Source organism: Sturnira hondurensis, unplaced genomic scaffold, assembly GCF_014824575.4.
Source record: "Sturnira hondurensis isolate 20B ecotype Veracruz unplaced genomic scaffold, ASM1482457v3 Scaffold0025370, whole genome shotgun sequence".
In the NCBI taxonomy this organism is placed as follows: Eukaryota; Metazoa; Chordata; class Mammalia; order Chiroptera; family Phyllostomidae; genus Sturnira; species Sturnira hondurensis.
In genome coordinates, this window is record NW_028098001.1 from 12707246 (window position 1) to 12725685 (window position 18440).

Genomic DNA, 18440 nt, shown 5'->3' on the forward strand with positions numbered 1-18440 from the left:
GGCAGCCCCTTAAAAACCACATGGAGTCGGGGAGAACACTGGCCAAGGGAAGAATATGTTCTATAAGGAAAATAATGAACCAATAGATGCTAAAAGATTAACAAATGAGAGAGAAAGAGATGTGCACTACAACTATAAGGCTAAAGCCTTAAATAACTATACAGGATTTAGTGATATAATGTATATATATTATATATATAATTTATATATAGATATTATAAATTATACATTAAAGGGAATTCTTTGAGTTAGCAAGTTAACTTTTATAGATGACTTATAGTTTAGCTTCCTAAAGAACTTTTTACCTAGTATCCTTTAAACACTTGGTTTCAGGAATTATGTATAAAATCTACTCTAGATTAGGGGGAAAATTACATCTTACCCTAATGATTCTGAAGGATGGGAAAATCAGGTAATAGTTAATGAGTGACAGATGATGCTTCCCTAAAATATTTCCTACTGCATCAATTTCATTCCGATAGAGCAGAGTGGAAAAAATACGCCAGGAAATTATCGTTCTGTCAGCAAAATTCTATTAATGAACATTATCAGAAAATGCACTCACCTCTGTTTCTTAAATATATTTATTTATTCATCCCCTCTCCCTAGTCAACATCTCTTTCACATTTTCCTTATTTTCCCAGACTGCAGTTGTAACTTCTCTGGCCTTCTCTTCCAGCTTACCAGTTCTCCCTTTATCTGTTCATAATTTCTGGTTAACTATCAGATTTTTTTCCTTTCATCTATATTTTTATTTTACGGACATTCCATTCTGTCCTTCAACTCTGCTTTTCTCCTGCTTGAATTCTCAATCTCTCCCTTTTTTTTAATATAAACCTACTTTTTTTGTTCTCTATATGACAGATCCAAAATCTGAAGTCTTAATGGGTCTGCATCTGCCTTTCCTTGTTCCTGTGCACAGTCTATCCTTTTTTTTGGACTTGTATCTGTGGTACTATTCTGAGGCCTGAGCAGAAGTGACTCCGGAGAGAATCTGTTTCCTCTGACAGTTCTCTAGGCATGCCACCAACTCAGAAGCATTTCAAATTAAATTATCTACCTAAAAATGTTCAGGCCACATGACTAGCACATATTTAAAACATAATCCTGCGTAAGGGTCATCCTGTGATAAAAATCTCAGAGGAGACTTCTCCTTTCTCTCTACCAGCATAAATCAAGACAGGAAATTCTCCTTCCTGCTGCTACCTCTACATCTCAAACTGTGAATGTGGTCCATGAAATCCCAGTTTTAAGTAAGTAGATTCTCCACCTAAACTGAGCCCTGGACTTTATCCCCTGTGCCCAGTACCACATCATGTCATCAAAGCAGAATCTCATTGTCCCCAGGATCTGGCAAATACCTACAGAGGGACTCTGACACTCACTTACCTCTGAGGGTTCTAAGCTTCACATTTCAGGACTCCAGATCCCTAACCTGCCTGTCAGATCATTATACACTTAAAATATACATGCACACCCCATTTGTTTTAGGGTATTTCATCTATCATTCTCCCATCATTACCAGACAACAAAATCTAATTCTATACTTAGTCTTGACACCTCCTTCTTCTTTCCCTACTTTAAATTCATTTAGACAGCAAGTGTAATATTTCATATAATCTAAGAAATTTCTAACCCATCCCCCTCTGCTAATTTGGGCCTTCACCATTTCTTAGGCTGTTAGAGCCTCCTAGCCTAGTCTCATCTTTTCATCACACTAAAATTTGGAGGCAGTGAAAAGAAAGACAAAAGTCCCAAACTGTCCTTTGCTTTCAGATCCATCCTAGAGGTTCTAGTTGGTCCTTGGTCTCTCCTACTTTGTCTGTCTTTCTTCCTGATAGTCTGCTTGCTCTACAGACTTCAGGATGCAGCACCAAACACAGAAACAGAAACTTTTTGTGGACTGTTTAGCTTCTCTAATTGTACACATTTCAGGTATAATGCCTATAATGTATTCTTTATGACGTTTTCTAGTGGTTTGCACCTCTGATCAGACCCTGAATGATGAAACAGTAACTAGGGATCTGTCTCCTGTGTTTAAAGAACTGCAGTGTAACTCATAAAAGGGATATAACTTAGTTTATGCAACCAACCAACATCCCCTAGAAATGGACAAAATGGTGCTGCAATGAACAGTAACATTTTTAAGAGCTTTTTCAGTATGTCTCTGAAACAGATTCTTAGAAGTCAACTGCGGGTCAAGAGTAAATAATATTTCTAACAATTCTATTCCCCTCTTAAACTTTATTACTTTTGGAGACCATGCAAGCAGCTGTAATAATAAAATTCATAAACGATGGTGTAATAATAAAATTTTCAACTGGACACTAAGCTAAAAACTACTTTTCTCAGTGGCCCTGTGATTAAGTTCTGACCAACAGGATATGAGTAGATTCAACAGGTATAATTTCTAAGCAATTCTTTAAAGAGAAGAAGAGTTCCTGGTGGCTAAAACGTTTATGTGATGCTGGAAACAGACAGGCCATGTGGGACCACAACCTGAAAGTCACACGTTAAAGCGAACAGAGAAACCAGACAGAAGAGCCCTATACTCTCGCAGCCGAGGAGTCACCACACCAGCCCTGGACTAACAGTCTGGATATTGACGTGAGAGAAATAAATTGATATCTTATTTACGGACTTATTAAGAGGTAAGCCTAAATAATGTATCTGTTTTTCAGTTGTCTAATTCATGAATATATCTGCATATTTACAATATCACTCTATAAATAAAATAGAAGTGCTTTAATGCACATTTTTATAAACATGACCTTAGACTACTCAAAAGTTCTCATTACTTATACTTGACTATTTTCCATTTAGTTAAGATTATTGGTGAACTATGTAATGAACACAACTTCCAATTATTTTCACAAAGAATTGTCAGCCTAGTATTTATAACATAATATACATCTCTATGTATTACTCTATGAACCTCCACAACATGAACTCTTTTTAAAAACTCTAAACGTAAGAGTTCATATTTTTAGTCCACTCTGAATGTATACTGGAAATTCAAGAAGAAAGAATGTAAGAGAAAAAGTCAGTTAAATAATTATTTATGGATACCAAAAGTCTTTTTATTGACAAAACTTGGAAATCATCAGGCCACTCTGACCTTTGAAGTTAAAGCACCTTCTTTTATCATTCCACTGACTGTCAACACAGACATGTCTTCTACAAGGGACCTCAGATAATGGAACCAAAATGCTCCATTTTTTACATTCAATATATCATTCCAAACAAGTGGAATTTACGTCACCAGCATGAAGCAGATCTGGGAGATTAACAGATGGGGCCAGAGAAGAGTGGGCTCATGCAGGCAGCAACTGAAGAATCAGTGTCAGAACATTCAGAGCTCTCCTCCATCACCCTCCAAAAAAAGAGCAGGAGCCAGAATATGGTCAGCTGCAAGACACTGATTCAACAAGAAGCCAAGTCAAAAAAAAAAACCCACGGATTAACAGCATGCTAAATTCTGCCCTGGCTGATGTGGCTCAGTGGATTGAACACTGGCCTGAAAACCAAAGGGTTGCCAGTTCAATTCCCAATGCACAGGCCTGGGTTACAGGCCAGGTCCCCAGTAGGGGGCAGGTGAGAGGCAACCACATGCCTCTCTTTCTCCCTCCTTCCCCTCTATCTAAAAATAAATAAATAATTTTTTTTTAAAAAAAAGCACATGCTGAATTCTATATCAGAGCCAATACAAATAAATGAAGATAAGCAACTTCAATTATTGCTTCAGAACTGACTTTATTAAGCAGTGCTTCTCATGCTTTAGCATGAATCAGAATTGCCAGGAGGGCTACTGAGAAAGACAGCTGGGCCTTGCTCCCAGGGGTTCTAACGCAGTAGGTCTTGAAGCAACACAGACAATTTGCATTTCTAATAAGCTCTCAGTAATCATATATTGCTAGTCCTGGGATCAATTTTGATAACCACCTAGAGAACATTCATGTCAAGACTTTGGTGCCTAATTTTTTTCCCTTTCCTCTGCAGAGAAGCTCTCTAGCTGTGAAAAAACTAGTGTGTTTGTGGTCTTTTACCCACTGGGGTTCAAGAAAACATTCAGAGTTAGAGTCCTTGAAATACCACATAATCAATCATGAGGAAACTTCTAAAAAATTTCTGAACCATGATCCTCATCAGAGACTTTCAAAACCTCCTGCAGGGCCAAGCCTACAATAAATTTCTCAAGCTCATTTGCTTAGCTAGAATCCTGTAACATTAAACCTTTCCCTTACCAATACTGATTTCAAAATTTCAGCATAATGAACACTACTTTGCCAAATGGTTCTTAAGGTAGTCTCAATTTATTAAACACTGGGGAGAAAAATCTGCATTTATTGATTAGCTATAACAGCTGATTGAATTTATAAATATAATACCTATAAGAGTATCCAAATTATTAGAAATTAAATAGCTACTCAAGACACAAGGTCTTGAATTTATAGAAGGTATCCAGCTATGTAATCTGAAAAATAAAGACATTGTACACAGGACAATGAGGCCTTAGTCCCCTTCAAAGTAGGCACATTGAGACCTCACACAATTCTCCCAATCACCATCAGCTGCTCCATCATATTTTCCTGAATCTTATTGACAGTCTGAAATCTCTTCCCTTTCAAAGGTGATTTTACTTTGGGGAAAAGCCAGAAGTTGTCAAATCTGGGCTGTAGGGGAGCTGAGTCACCTGCATGATTTGATGTTTTGCCAAAATACTCTGCATGAGACATGATGTGAGAGTGATGTGCTGCAACAATGTTATCTATTGTTTGATCATTTCGGCCTCACAGTGACTGATGAGCTTTATGTATACATCCTGCATTCCTATGCAAATTAAACCCAATAAAAGCCCATTGATGAAAAGTCTCCTTTGAGAGACTGGCCACCTTTCCTCCTTTGAGAGATTGGCCACCTTTGAGATTGGCCACCTTTCCTCCCCAAGCAGATCATGTCTTGATAGACTTCTTCTCATCTGTGCTGGGGGGCGGGGGAGAAGCAAGGCACGGGCAGCTCTGTGAGCAGAGCCCCCCGACCCCCCAACTCACCTGGCAGGGAAGCCTGTACTACAGGGACCTGCCCTCCAGAAGATAATTCCAGTTTTGGGGGGTCCACCCTCATATAGTACTGTGTGATTCCATTTACATGAAGCTCCAAGATGTGCAACTAATCTACAGTAAGAGCATCAGAAAGCAGCTAAGTTAAGGATAGGGAGAATGAACTAGCAGAGAAGGTAAATAGATTCATCATTCCTGGAGTAATGAAAAAGTTCCATGCTTTGTTTTGCAGTGTTTACATGGATATATAGAACTGTAAAAACCTATCAAATTGAATACTTAATGCCTATGCATTTTAGTGTATGTACATCACATTGCAATAAAACAATGTTTTGGCAGGCAGGAGGCTGCACTGACTGTGAATTCTAGAGCTGGATCACCACTTGCCCCAATGTAAAGCCTTGCACATTCAGATTTTACTTATTGGGCTTTCAAGTCAGCTGCAGAGTGGCTGGAAGCTCCACTCACTTGCCCCCTGACCAGCCTTGCAGCTAAACCACAGGGCAATCAACTTGAAAATTCAGCTGAGTGTGAGAGAGGGTGTGGATGCGTGTGCAAGTACACAAGTGCCTGCCCACCTGGGAGGGCACTCTGGGGCGGGTGGCCCAGGTGCTCCTGGTGGAGCCACTGCCACCACCCAGCCTAGAGTATCTGGCTGTGCAGATTCAGAACAAGGCTCTATTTGAGGAAACTACAATATCCTCCCTGGGAAGAAGCGTGTCTCTGTGCCCTCTGCCCTGGGCAGAGCTGCACACCACGCCACTGTCAGGAGCCAGGGTCAGAGGGCTATGGTACTTGCCAGGGAGGGAGCCGTCACTCCATGGCCTCTGGCTCCTCTGGAACTACAAATGGGACAGAGTCTGACTGAGAAGGATGTGGTCTGGCAGGAACACTGGGGCTGGAGAGGTGTCCAAGGTGGCATTAGCTACAGAGACCACAGCAGGAGCAGAGGGTCAGAAGGTCAAGTCTAAGACTCACTGGAGGGAGTGGCAAGAAGGCCTCACCACCATCCAGTGTTACAGTTTTGATGCTGGACTCTTCACTTCACTCCTTTACCCAATCAGGATGACATGAGACTTGAAAGAAGATGATGCATACAGGATATAATCTATTGATTTGGAAGAGGCGGTGTGAACGAGAAGTGTGGTTAGGTGGCCTCTTGTATATGCCCCAACTGAAGATCCAACCCACACCTAGAAGCCCTCTCAAGGCAGAGGTAGCTGTGGTAGGGGTTGAGCTCCTTAGCCAGACAGGGAAAAGCTCCCACCAATGAATGGGCCAATAAAAATCAGGACTCAAATACAACACAAAAATCCCAAAACCCACATAAGGGACAGTCCTAGAGAATCTGGAGTCTGCACTGTGGGGGCTCTGCTCTGCAGGGAGACAATAACCGCTAGAGATAAACCCACCATCTCTTTTTATTTTTCCTGAAAGGAGCAGAGCACAGGCTTTGTGTTTGCAGCTACCTACCTTGGGCCCCAGCAAGGGGAGGGTGGCGCCAATGGAGTTATACAGAGTCTCGAATGGGAGGCACCAGGGAAAGTTTTGCAGGAGCAGCTGTGGGATTTTCAGGGCCTGAATATACTTGGGCTTCACAGCAGCCATCTTTCAGAGAAGAGCTAGCCCCTCCCAGGGTAAAATCAATCACCTTACCCAGTGGGATACCGCTCTCCCCACCCTCTGGAAATGTCTTTGCCACAAACACTGAAACCCCATTTGCTTCACTTGGCAATTTTTTAAATTCTTTTTTCAGTTTTGCTCTGCCTTCGTGTTCATTTTGTTGGGCTTTTTTTTCCTTTCTTTTACCCCATCCTACATCTTTATGCTTGCTGAGGAGAGAGAAACACAAATAGACGCAGTGGTTGTCAGACTCTAGGTAGGGCACAGCCAGTCCACACACTGTCCTGGGAAACAGGCTGTTGTATTCCACTCACAGGAGAGCCATAGAAACACCCTCCCAGCATCCAGCAAACTCAAAATCTGGGCTCTGGAAGCCTAACTAGAGGCCCCGCCCTGCTGAGTACAAGGAAATAATCCCAAACAGACTCAGACTAGTGGCTTGGGGGAGGGGGAACACATCCACCATCTTCCATGAAGTCTGAATGGCATGTGCCACAAGAGATCCAGGAATCTCAACCCCTGTTTCTCCCAGAGGGCCTTCCAGAAATAGTTGGGTCTGAGACTAGTCTAAGACTGCAGTAGGCCAGCAGCAGAGACAGGCAGAGTCAGATCCTGTGGTAACTTGGGACATTTGCTGACACACCTCTGGATCCAGTGCTGAAAAAGCCAGCCATCCTTGTGCAGAGCAGCTTGGCCCACTCTGGGAGCAGCCAGCCTGGAGGAATCAGCCACAAACTGTGGATCACCTCTGGCTTTGAAAAGGCAGCCAAGGGCCAGATTTGGACAGCACCTGACACTGGTTTTCACCAGACTCAGACATCAAGTAGTATCCAAAGGGAGAAACCAGAAAGCAAGATCTAAACTGAGCTGACACAAATCCACTTAGTTCTTTTTTCATTATCCTAGCTATTTTTCCTTCTCATGACCTTTTAAATTTTTTATCTTTTTTTCTTTTATTTTTGGTGCTGTAATTTTTCTTTTATATCTCTTATTCTACTTTTATATTTGATACTCCACGGTTCCCTTTCTTCTCTCCATTTTTTCTGTTACCTTCTCTGTGTTCCTTTTCCTTGTTTCCCTCTTTCAATTCATTACAAGTAATAGCCCTCTTCCCCTTTCTCCTCACATAATCACTTTTCTTTCCTTTGGTTGTCTCATGTTCTTTTTCCTTTTCCCCTTTCTCTACTATTACACTGCACTTACCACTGTTATTGTTCTTTGCTTTTTTGTGGTTCATATTGCTATGGTGGTCAGATGGGCTTGTTTGTTTTGATGTCACTGTGTACTGTTTTGTTTTGTTCTGTGAACATCTATACAACAGCATACAACATGTAGTATATTGTGGGGGTTGAGCTTCTTAGCCAATCAGAAGGAAGGGAGTTCTCACCAATGAACAGGACAATAATAACCAGGACCGAAATACAACAGGAGAGCCCACATAACCCACACAGAGTACATTCCTAGAGCATCCAGATCAGGAGATAAAGGAGTCTGCACCACTGGGTCCCACAGAATTCCCATTCCACAAGACAGAGAGTCAAAGCAAATCAATCTAATACATAGAAACAAAAACAAAGTGACAATTAAAATGAGGAGACAAAGAAACAAGCCCAAAATGAAGGAAAAGTAGGAATCTCCAGAAAAAGAGCTAAGTGAAATCAAGGCAAGCAATTTATCAGACATAGAGTTCAAACAAACGGTTATAACAATGCTCAAGGAAACTAGAGCAATGGTTATAACTACAAGGAACCTAGAGGGACCTACATCAGAATGAAAAGGGACATAGAAACTGTGAGTAAGAGCCAGATGGAAATGAGGAATGCACTATGTGAAGTGAAGAACACATAAGAAAGAATTTAAAAGTAGGCTAGACAAAGCAAAGGATCGAAGCAGCATGTTGGAAGACAAGATAGAAAAAAAAAACACAGAGCAACAAAATGAGAAAAGACTCAAAAAGAATGAGGATAGTTTAAGGAAGCTTGGAGACAACATGAAATGTAACAATATTAGCACCATAGAAATACCAGAAGGAGAAGAGGAGGAGCAAGGGCTAGAATACCTGTTTGCTAACATGACAGAAAACTTCCCTAACTTGGTGAGAGAAAATGTCTCATAAGTTCAGGAAGCACACAGGACCCCAATCAAGATGAACCCAAAGAAACCCACTCTTTACAATCAAAGACACATTATAATCAAACTGGCAAAATTTAAAGATAAAGAGAGAATCTTAAAAGCAACAAGAGAGAAACAGCTAGTAACATACGAGGGAGCTCCCATAGGCTATCAGCTGATTTCTCAACAGCAACAAGAGGAGGAAGAGGGGGAAAAGGAAGGGAAGGAAGAGGGGAGGGGTGGGAGGGAGGAAGAAGAGGGAGAGAGTGAGAGAACACTGGTACGAAGGGAAAAAATGGCAACAATACCTATCAATAATTACCTTAAAGAAAATGGCTTCAATGCTCCAATCAAAAGACATAGGGTAGGCTGAATAATAAGAAAACATGACCCACATATATGCTGTTTACAAGAGACCCACTGCAGAACAAAAGATTCACACAGGCTGAAAATGAAGGAATGGAAAATAATATTCCACACAAATGGCCATGGAAAAAAAGCTGGGGAAGCAATACTTACATCAGACAAAACAGACTTCAAAAGAAATGCCATAAGAAGAGACAAATAAAGTCACCAGATAATACTTAAGGGAATATTCTAATAAGAGAATATAACTTTTGTAAACGTATATGCACCCAATATACGTGCACCTAAATACTTAAAGAAATTATTGGAGGACTTTAAAACTGAGATCAACAACAATACAGTCATTGTAGGGAATTTTAACACCCCACTGTCAACAATGAATAGATCTTCCAAACAAAGAATCAACAAGAATACTGTGGCACTGAATGACACTCTATATCAAATGGATTTATTTGATATTTACAGAACATTTCACACCACAAAAGCAAAAGATACATTTTTTTTTCAAACCCACATGGATCATTTTCAAAGATAGACCACATAGTAGGACACAAAATAAGCCTCACAAATTCAAGAAAATTCAACTCATATCAAGCATCTTCTCTGATCACAAAGGCTTAAAACTAGAAACCAATCTCAAGGAAAAAACTCAAAAATATTCAAAAACGTGGAGACTGAGTAACAGGCTATTAAATAATGAATGGGTAAACAATAAGATCAAGAAAGAAATCAAAAAGTATCTGGATACAAACAAACAAAAAATGAACACCCCAAAAAATCAACCCAAAACCCTTGGGACACAACAAAGGCAGTCCTGAAAAGGGAGTTCATAGCAACACAGGCCTACCTAAAGAAGAAATAAAAATCTCAAATATACAACCTAACACTACATCTACAAGAACTAGAGGAACAACAACAAACAAAGCCCAGAGTGAGTACAAGGAAGGAAATAATCAAGATCAGAGAAGAATAAATAACACAGAAACTAAAAACCAGTTCAACGGATCAATGAATCCAGGAGTTTATCTTTTGTTCCTGAAAAGATACACAAAATTGACAAACCTTTTACCAGACTCATCAAGAAATAAACAGAGAAGACCCAAATAAATGAAATCAGAAATGAACAGGAGAAGTTACAAGCAATATCACAGAAATATAAAGAATTGTAAGAAATTACTACAAACAACTATATGCCAAGAAATTGAACAACCTGGACAAAATGGACAAATTTCTAGAAACATACAATCTTCCAAAACTGAATTAGAAAGAAGCAGAAAGCCTGAATAGACCAATAACTAGTGAAACTGAAAAAGTAATCACAAAACTTCATCACACAAAAGCTCTGGACCAATGGTTTCCCAGGTGAATTTTACTGAACATTTAAAGTACTAACTCCTATCCTTCCCAAACTATCCCAAAAAAATGCAAGAAGAGGGAAGTCTCCCACACTCTTGTTATGGGGCCAATATTATCCTAATTCTAAAATCATGTAAAGACACAACAAAGAAAGAAAACTTCAGGCCAATATCTCTGAAGAACAGAGATGCTAAAATCCTCAACAAAATAATGGCAATTTTGATCCAGCAACACATTAAAAAGAGCATACATCATGATTAAGTGGGATTCATGCCAGGAATGCAAGGATGGTACAATATTCACAAATCAATAAACATAATATACCACATAAACAAAACAAAAGACAAAAATCACCTGATCACATCAATAGATGCTGAGAAAGCACCTGATAAAATCCAGCACCCATATATGATGAAAACATTCAGCAGAGTAGAAACAGAATGAGCATACTTCAACATAATAAAGACTATATGAGAGAAACAAATGCCAATATCATACTCAACAGGTACAAACTAAACACTTTCTCCTTAAGATCAGGGCAAGACAAGGGTGTCTGCTTTCATCACTCTTACTTAACATAGAGCTGGAAGTACTAGCCACATTGATTAGACAAGAAAAAGAAATAAAGGGCATCCAAATTGGAAAGGAAGAAGTAAAACACTTATTATTTGCACATGACATGATACTGTACATAGAAAACCCTATAGTCTCCACCAAACACTATCTGACCTAATAAGTGAATTTGGCAAAGTAGCAGGATACAAAGTCAATACTCAGAAATCACGGGCATTTTTGTACACCAACAGTGAAATATCAGAAAGAGAAACTGGGGGAAAAATACCAATTACTGTAGCAACAAGAAAAACAAAGTACCTAAGAAATAAACTAACTAAGGAGGTTAAAGACCTGTACTCGGAGAACTACAGAAGACTGAAGAAAGAAATCAGGGAAAACACAAATAAATGGAAGTATATACCATGTTCATGGATTGGAAGAATTAACATCTTAAAATGTCCATACTACCAATGCAATCTATAAATTCAACACAATTCCTATTAAAAGACCAATGGCATATTTCACAGATCTAGAACAAATATTTCAAAAATTTATATGGAGCCAAAAAAGACTACAATAAGCATCAGCAATCTTGAGAAAGAAGAACAAAGTTAGAGGGATCACAATAACTAATATCAAACTATAATACAAGGCCACCATAATCAAAACAGTCTGGTACTGGCAAAAGAACAGTAGCATAGATCAATGGCACAGAATAGGGAACCCAGAAATAAACACATGGTTAATCAATATTTGACAAAGGCATGAGCATACAACAGAATAAAAATAGCCTCTTCAACAAATGGTGTTGGGAGACCTGGACTGGCACTAGCAAAAATAAAAAAAAACTAGATCACTAACTAACACCATACACCAAAATAAACTCAAAATGGATAAAGTCAAATGTAAATTGTGACACCATAAAAGTCCTACAGGAAAACCTAGGCAGTAGAATTTCAGATATCCCATATTGCAATTTTTTTATGATATATGTTCTAGGACAAGGGAAATAAAGGCAAAATTAAACAAATGCAACTACATCAAACTAAAAAGCTTCTGCACAGCTAAAGAACCATCATTAAAGTGAAAAGGGAACTGACTGTATGGGAGAACATATTGGCCAATGATATATCAGACAAGGGTTTCTTTTTTTTTTTTAAAGATTTTATTTATTTATCTTTAGAGAGGAAGGGAAGGAGAGAAGGAGAGAAATATCAATGTATGGGTTGCTTCTTGTGAGTCCCCTGCTAGGAACTGTCCTGCAACCCAGGCATGTGCCCTGACTGGGAATCGAACCACTATCATGTGGTTCTCGGGCCCACGCTCAATCCACTGAGCTACGCCAGCCAGGGCAGACAAGGGTTTCATCTGCAAAATATATGAAGAACTCATCTGACTCAACACCAGGAAAACAATCTAATTTTAAAAATGGGCAAAGGACCTGAATACACATTTATCCAAGGAGGACATACAGATGGCCCATACACATATGAAAAGATGTTCAACATCACTAGCCATCAGACATGCAAATTAATACCACAATGAGATATCACCCCACATGGGTCAGAATGGTCATGATTAATAAATCAACAAACAAGTGCTGTTGAAGAAAATGAAGACCAGTGCAGCCACTGTGGAAAACAGTATGAAATTTCCTCAAAAACTAAAAATGGAACTGCCTTTTGACCCAGCAATGCTGCTGCTGGGAATATATTCTAAGAATCCCAAATCACCAATTCAAATGAATGTTATGTACCTCTATGTTCATAGCAGCACAATTTACAACAGCCAAGTGCTGGAAACAGTCTAAGTGCCCATCAGTAAATGAGTGGATTAAAAAACTGTGGTACATTTACGCAATGGAATACTACACAGCAGAAAGAAAGAACAAACTCCTACCTTCTGTGACATCATGGATGGAACTGATGAGTATTATGCTAAGTGAAATAAGCCAAGTGGTAAGACACCTTATGATCTCACCTATAAGAGGAATCTAATACAAAATAAACAAACAAGCAAAACAGAACCAGAGATGTGGAAACAGGGACCAGAATAACAGTGCCAGAGGAAAGGGGAAAGTGGAGGACAGAAGAAAGAAGGGATAGGGACTAGTCAAAGACCATGTATGAATGACCCATGAACATGGACAATGGTGTGGGATGGACTGTGGGAGTAGGGATTGAGGGGAATGGGGGGCTGGGCAGGGGGAAAAAGGGAAGAAACTGGGGCAATTGTAATGGAATAAATAAAAACTTTTTTGAAAAATGTTTTTAAGCTTACGTATTCAAAGAATCATTTGCCAAAGCAATGTTTCCTGAATTCAAAATATACTTTCAACAGAACAAAATATTTGATCTAAAATTTTTTATCACAGCTGATAACTAAGCAGTTCTAGACTGTTTATAGAATCATGATTTTTTAGCTAAAAGGAGCATGACTGAACACCAAAGTTTCCATACGCAGTCATCCCAATGTAGACCTGATTCCACAGCATTAATAGTCCCTCCTTCACTGTCATAAGTATGTTAATTTAAATTAAGACCTAAACAGACACATTAGCTATAAGGGCTTTTAATGCTATTTAGCACAAAGAGCTCATTCACTTTCTCATTCAACCCACATTTACTAAGCTCTATGTAGATGACCATAGTCCCCATGTTCTCGAAAAATGCACGTTTTTTCCACAATCAAAATATAAATGGCTAGGTGGATTTTCCCTACACATAAAGTATAAATATGGAAAAGAATCAGAATTTTTTCTAAAAGGTAAATATAAACCAAACTCATAGGAAAAAAATAAATTCTGAACTGTGAAAAACAAAAATATAAAGATATTCACAGGTATAAAATAAAAAAAACCTTTACCTGCTGCCCTGTAAAGTATTTTAGGTTCAAAAAATATACAAGGATTTTTATCCTCTATGCATGACAAAAGAAGTCCCTTGGCCTGGAAAGGGCTTCTGGGCACAACCACCTGCAAAAACAGATTTTTTAAAAGACAATTTTAGTGAAACTGTCTGCCAGTAAACTCACTTATAAGAAGGGTTGATATTTAAATAACTAAATGTTACTAATTAAAAACAGAAATCTGGCATTTGTAGCTTAATTACCATTTTTAATAAAAATTTACATTCTGTCCCCCCAAATTCAACTTGTTCAACATTTATTAGTTGCCTATCATGTTATAATGACTAAAACTGTTGTTCTCTTAAGGAGCTAAACTTGCATGTGTGTGTGTGTGTGTGTGTGTGTGTGTGTATAAAATATAGGGTTCTGCAAAGAGCATTCATCAAAACAAGTAAAGTTATCAATATCTTTCTGTATTTATCTATAAAGAAATATTTTCTACTAATATTCTACTGCTAATTTTGAAGGGTGTGCAACTCTCTTCTCCAATTTCAAACACCAAAATCTCCTTTCCATGAACAACATAATTTCCTATTTGAAGAAGTAATCCACTGACCTTTATCACCTGGGTACTATAATGTCTAGTTATTACAAAGCTAAAAGAAAAGTATGGGTACTGCATGCTTTGTGTTGACAGGAAAGGGCTCTAGAAACTTCTTGAGAATGAGGTTGATAATGAGGAAGAGGACAATGACAACAGGTAGCACATGTATGGACTGGGCTAAAACTCTATATGGACCAATTCATCTACTGTTCACAGCACCCCCACAAGGTAGCTACTATTATTTCCCCAATTTAGAACTGCAGGGTAAAGCTTAAAGAGAGATCAAATAACTTGCCCAAGGTTACATCACTTGCTAGATCAGGGATTCTCACCCAGTTCTGACTGACACCACAGCTCAAACTCTTAATTTTTACATAATTTTGCCTCAAATAACTGTACAAACTTGTGTCGAATTTTTGGTTACTCTTAAGTAACTGCATAATGACAAGAATTACATAGGAAGAGTTACCATTAAAGTAAACCTGAATTAATCACAAAGGCTCAAATAAGGTTCCTTGAATCAAGCTATATTTGGCTTTCAAAATAATTTTCATACCATGTCTAAGATTTTTATTTAAAAAGTAAAACAGCAGGTCAAATCTCACTATTTCATTTTCTGTAAACAGACTGTTGAACACACTGTTTACTTTTCTTCATCTGCTTCCTTCATGCATTTAGCATTTTGTACTACATGTCTATTTTCATTTAGGATTTAAAAAAAGAAAAAGAGGGAGAAGTAGAGAAGGTAAAAGATCGAGAGAAAAGATCTGTTCTTAAATACTGGGCAACATCATAAACAGTAAGAGTGAATCAATGTTCAGCTCAAGCAGAAATAAAACTGTCACCTCAACTGTGGCTTCTGTCCCAACTTACCATTTCCAGCTTACACTGAAAAATTATGCAATTTGTATTCAACTAAGAAAACTTTATGACTTTGCTTTAGTAGGAAAAAAAATAAAACAAGCACATCCACAGTTTATGGTATCAAAAAACAGACACACAGCCCTGGGTGGACATATTTATGTGTTTTTATAATGATTCCCTGGAATGCTCTCCAGTAAACAGAACTAAAAAAGGAGATAATGTAAAAAATTAAGACTTAAAATATGCAAAATGTTTTTTATTGAAAGATTCAAGTTGTAGAAACCTAAGACTGTTGTGCAAGGCTATAAAAGAAAGATACTTCAAAATTAATTGAGCAAACATTACCTTACCTGGATTGAAAACCACTCCTAGCTAACAAAGGCTTCTTTTAGTCTACTTAAAAAGAAATAGACTAAAAGCAAAAGTCTTATTCCTCTGTCTATGAATTAAAGAGTAGATTTATTAATTTACCCCAGAATCCATTAAGTGAACCTAGAGCTTTAAAAGAGGGGAAAGATAAACCAACTATGTTCTCAGTCTTATTCTTTGAAGCCTGAAATTAGTATCAGGGTCAAGTCAGGTGCTACTTCAAAATCAACACTCTATATAAACTTCAGCAATGGATTAGTGGATCTAAAAAATACTAAGCTCTCTTAACAAGAATCATTTACATAAATTCCAAAAATCTTATTTGCTTCCTTCTAGATAAGCTTATTAGTTAATATTAATACTGTACAATAAACCAAAATGGGAACATCAAATGGAGATCAAATAAAGTACATAAATGAGGATACCTTGATTCCTGGACAGTGGGCAAAAAAAGCTTCAGGACTCTGAGAATGATAGAGAGCCCCGTGGCCTACACAGCCCCAGGGGGAACGGATGGTGAGGCTTCCACAGTTAAAAAGATCCCCAGAGCGGTATCGATACTTGGCGGCTTCATTAACAATCTGAGGAGGGAAAAAAGCAAGGGTATATCACAACAAGAACTTTATTCTCATCCATTTTATTGAAACATGTGATTAGATCTTTAAATACATGCCTATAACAACATAACTTGTAATGCACTTGCTGAAAGATAACGAAAAGTTGCTAAGGTAGTGGGTAGAAAACTGGAGGCAAAACTTCAGTACTCCATGGACTTACTCAGAAATGATCAGTTACAGCAAAATGCAATCTTCCTACCTGATCAAAAGCAGGGAAAATATAATCTGCAAACTGAATTTCTGCAATGGCAGTAGCACCAGTGACTGCAATTCCAATCCCAAATCCAACAATTCCTTGTTCACACAATGGGGTATTAAAAACTCTATCTTTTCCTAAAAAAAAAAAAAAGAAGAAGAAGGACAGAAAGTCATTTTACAATGACAAATCAGAGTAATGTAGTGCACAATACCCCTGAAAAGTCAATGAGTTAGTAATGGAGAGATGGAAGGGGGAAAAGCATGAAACAGGCAAAGGAAATAGAAAATAACTACTATGGTGGCTGATTTAAATGCCAACAGTAATTATATTAACTGTAAGCAATCTAAATGTTACAATTAAAAGACAGATTGTCACACTGGGATTTTTAAAAAAGGCAAAACCCAACTACTTCAAAGAAAATAATAAGGAAATCAGAAAGTTGTAAGTAAAAAGAAGGAAAAAATACAATGAAAAACCAATGCAAAGAAAGCTGTCACTAAATTAATGGCAAAGAAGACTTTAAAGGAAAAGGCATTACCAGAGATAAAAAGTGAAAATTCATTCTTTAAAGAGTCCAACTCACAAGGAAGACAAAATTCTAAATTTAAACCCATGTAATAACATGGGCTCCAAATAAGTAAAAAGAAATATCAGAATTAAAAGAAATAAATAAATTCCCAATAAAGTGGGAAATCTTAATGTACCAATACAGTAACTGACAGATAAAGCTACCAAAATAAAAAAGTAAAAACTAAGTAAGATTTGAACACCGTTAACAAATATGACTTAACTGAAAGATATAGGACACTATACCTAACAGCTGGGAATACACATCTTTTCCAGGTAAACAAAGAACACTAGTATTAATTGACAATAGACTGGGGTTAGGGTTATAGATTAGGGTTATAAACCTAATCTCAACAAATTTCAAAGAAATAAAATCATATAGAGTATAGAGTATATTCTATAGAGTATAGAGTATATTCATATAGAGTATAGAGTATAAAATCATATAGAGTATATTCTCTGACCATGGTAGAAATTAATAACAAAAAACAAATGAAAAATCTTTATGTTGAAAAAATTTAAATCTGTGTCTAAATAACTCATGAGTCAAAGAAATTATAATGAAAATTAGAAAGTATTTTGATCTGAATGATAATGAAAACTCTATGTATCCCAACTTACTGAGGTTCAGATTTCAATAATGGCAGAGTAATCCTCCCAAATCTAATGATTATAAATCTGAACAAAATACAACAACAAACTAAAAGGCTTTGAGAGGTCAAAATACGCCTAAACTGAAAGAGGTTGGACCCTTGGAAGAAATGAAAGGCAATGGGTGAGTATAACATTTACAAGACACACACCCTAAGAGGACTCCCTAGTATCCGTGACACAAGACAGCTAGAATTCAGACATGGTCTTATTGGCCTCAAGTGTCAGAGAGAATGCAATATGGAGCTATCAGTGGCTGGAAATTGAGAAACTAAGTTCCTAAAAGAAGGGCACTACATGGGAGTGCCCCCAAATCTGGGCATTAACTCTGCTCAAATTCTCAGTTGACCCTGTAGGGGTGCCTGCAGGAGCCTCCGGAAGCCCAGCAGGTAACAGCCAGAAGTACCAAGAGCTGGGCATAGATTGTAGCTCCGCCCACTAGAAGGGAGACAGAATTTGGAGTCTGAAATTCTTTAAATTGAAGGAGCTTGATAAATAATTAAGGCTTTCCATTGAAACCATAAGGTATGATGTTATTAGCATATAACTAAATTCTCATCTGAAATTTTACCACCTCCCAACCAATGTCAGTGTTTCATGAAAAGTTCTCACTTCGGGCACATGGATGAACTGACACAAGCAATGACCAC

General features: G+C 37.9%; 1 protein-coding gene across 2 annotated transcripts in view; it reads right to left on the reverse strand.

The window, feature by feature from the left end:
* BCKDHB (branched chain keto acid dehydrogenase E1 subunit beta) overlaps window positions 1-18440 on the reverse strand; it is a 188391-nt gene that overhangs the window by 127170 nt on the left and 42781 nt on the right. For both annotated transcript variants that reach the window (XM_037039464.1, XM_037039462.1), the window contains exons 4-6: window positions 16573-16706; window positions 16182-16337; window positions 13938-14046 (exon numbers count right to left, since the gene is read on the reverse strand). In XM_037039464.1, coding sequence (XP_036895359.1) covers window positions 13938-14046; window positions 16182-16337; window positions 16573-16706 — 399 coding nt within the window. The remainder of the gene's footprint in view (window positions 1-13937; window positions 14047-16181; window positions 16338-16572; window positions 16707-18440) is intronic.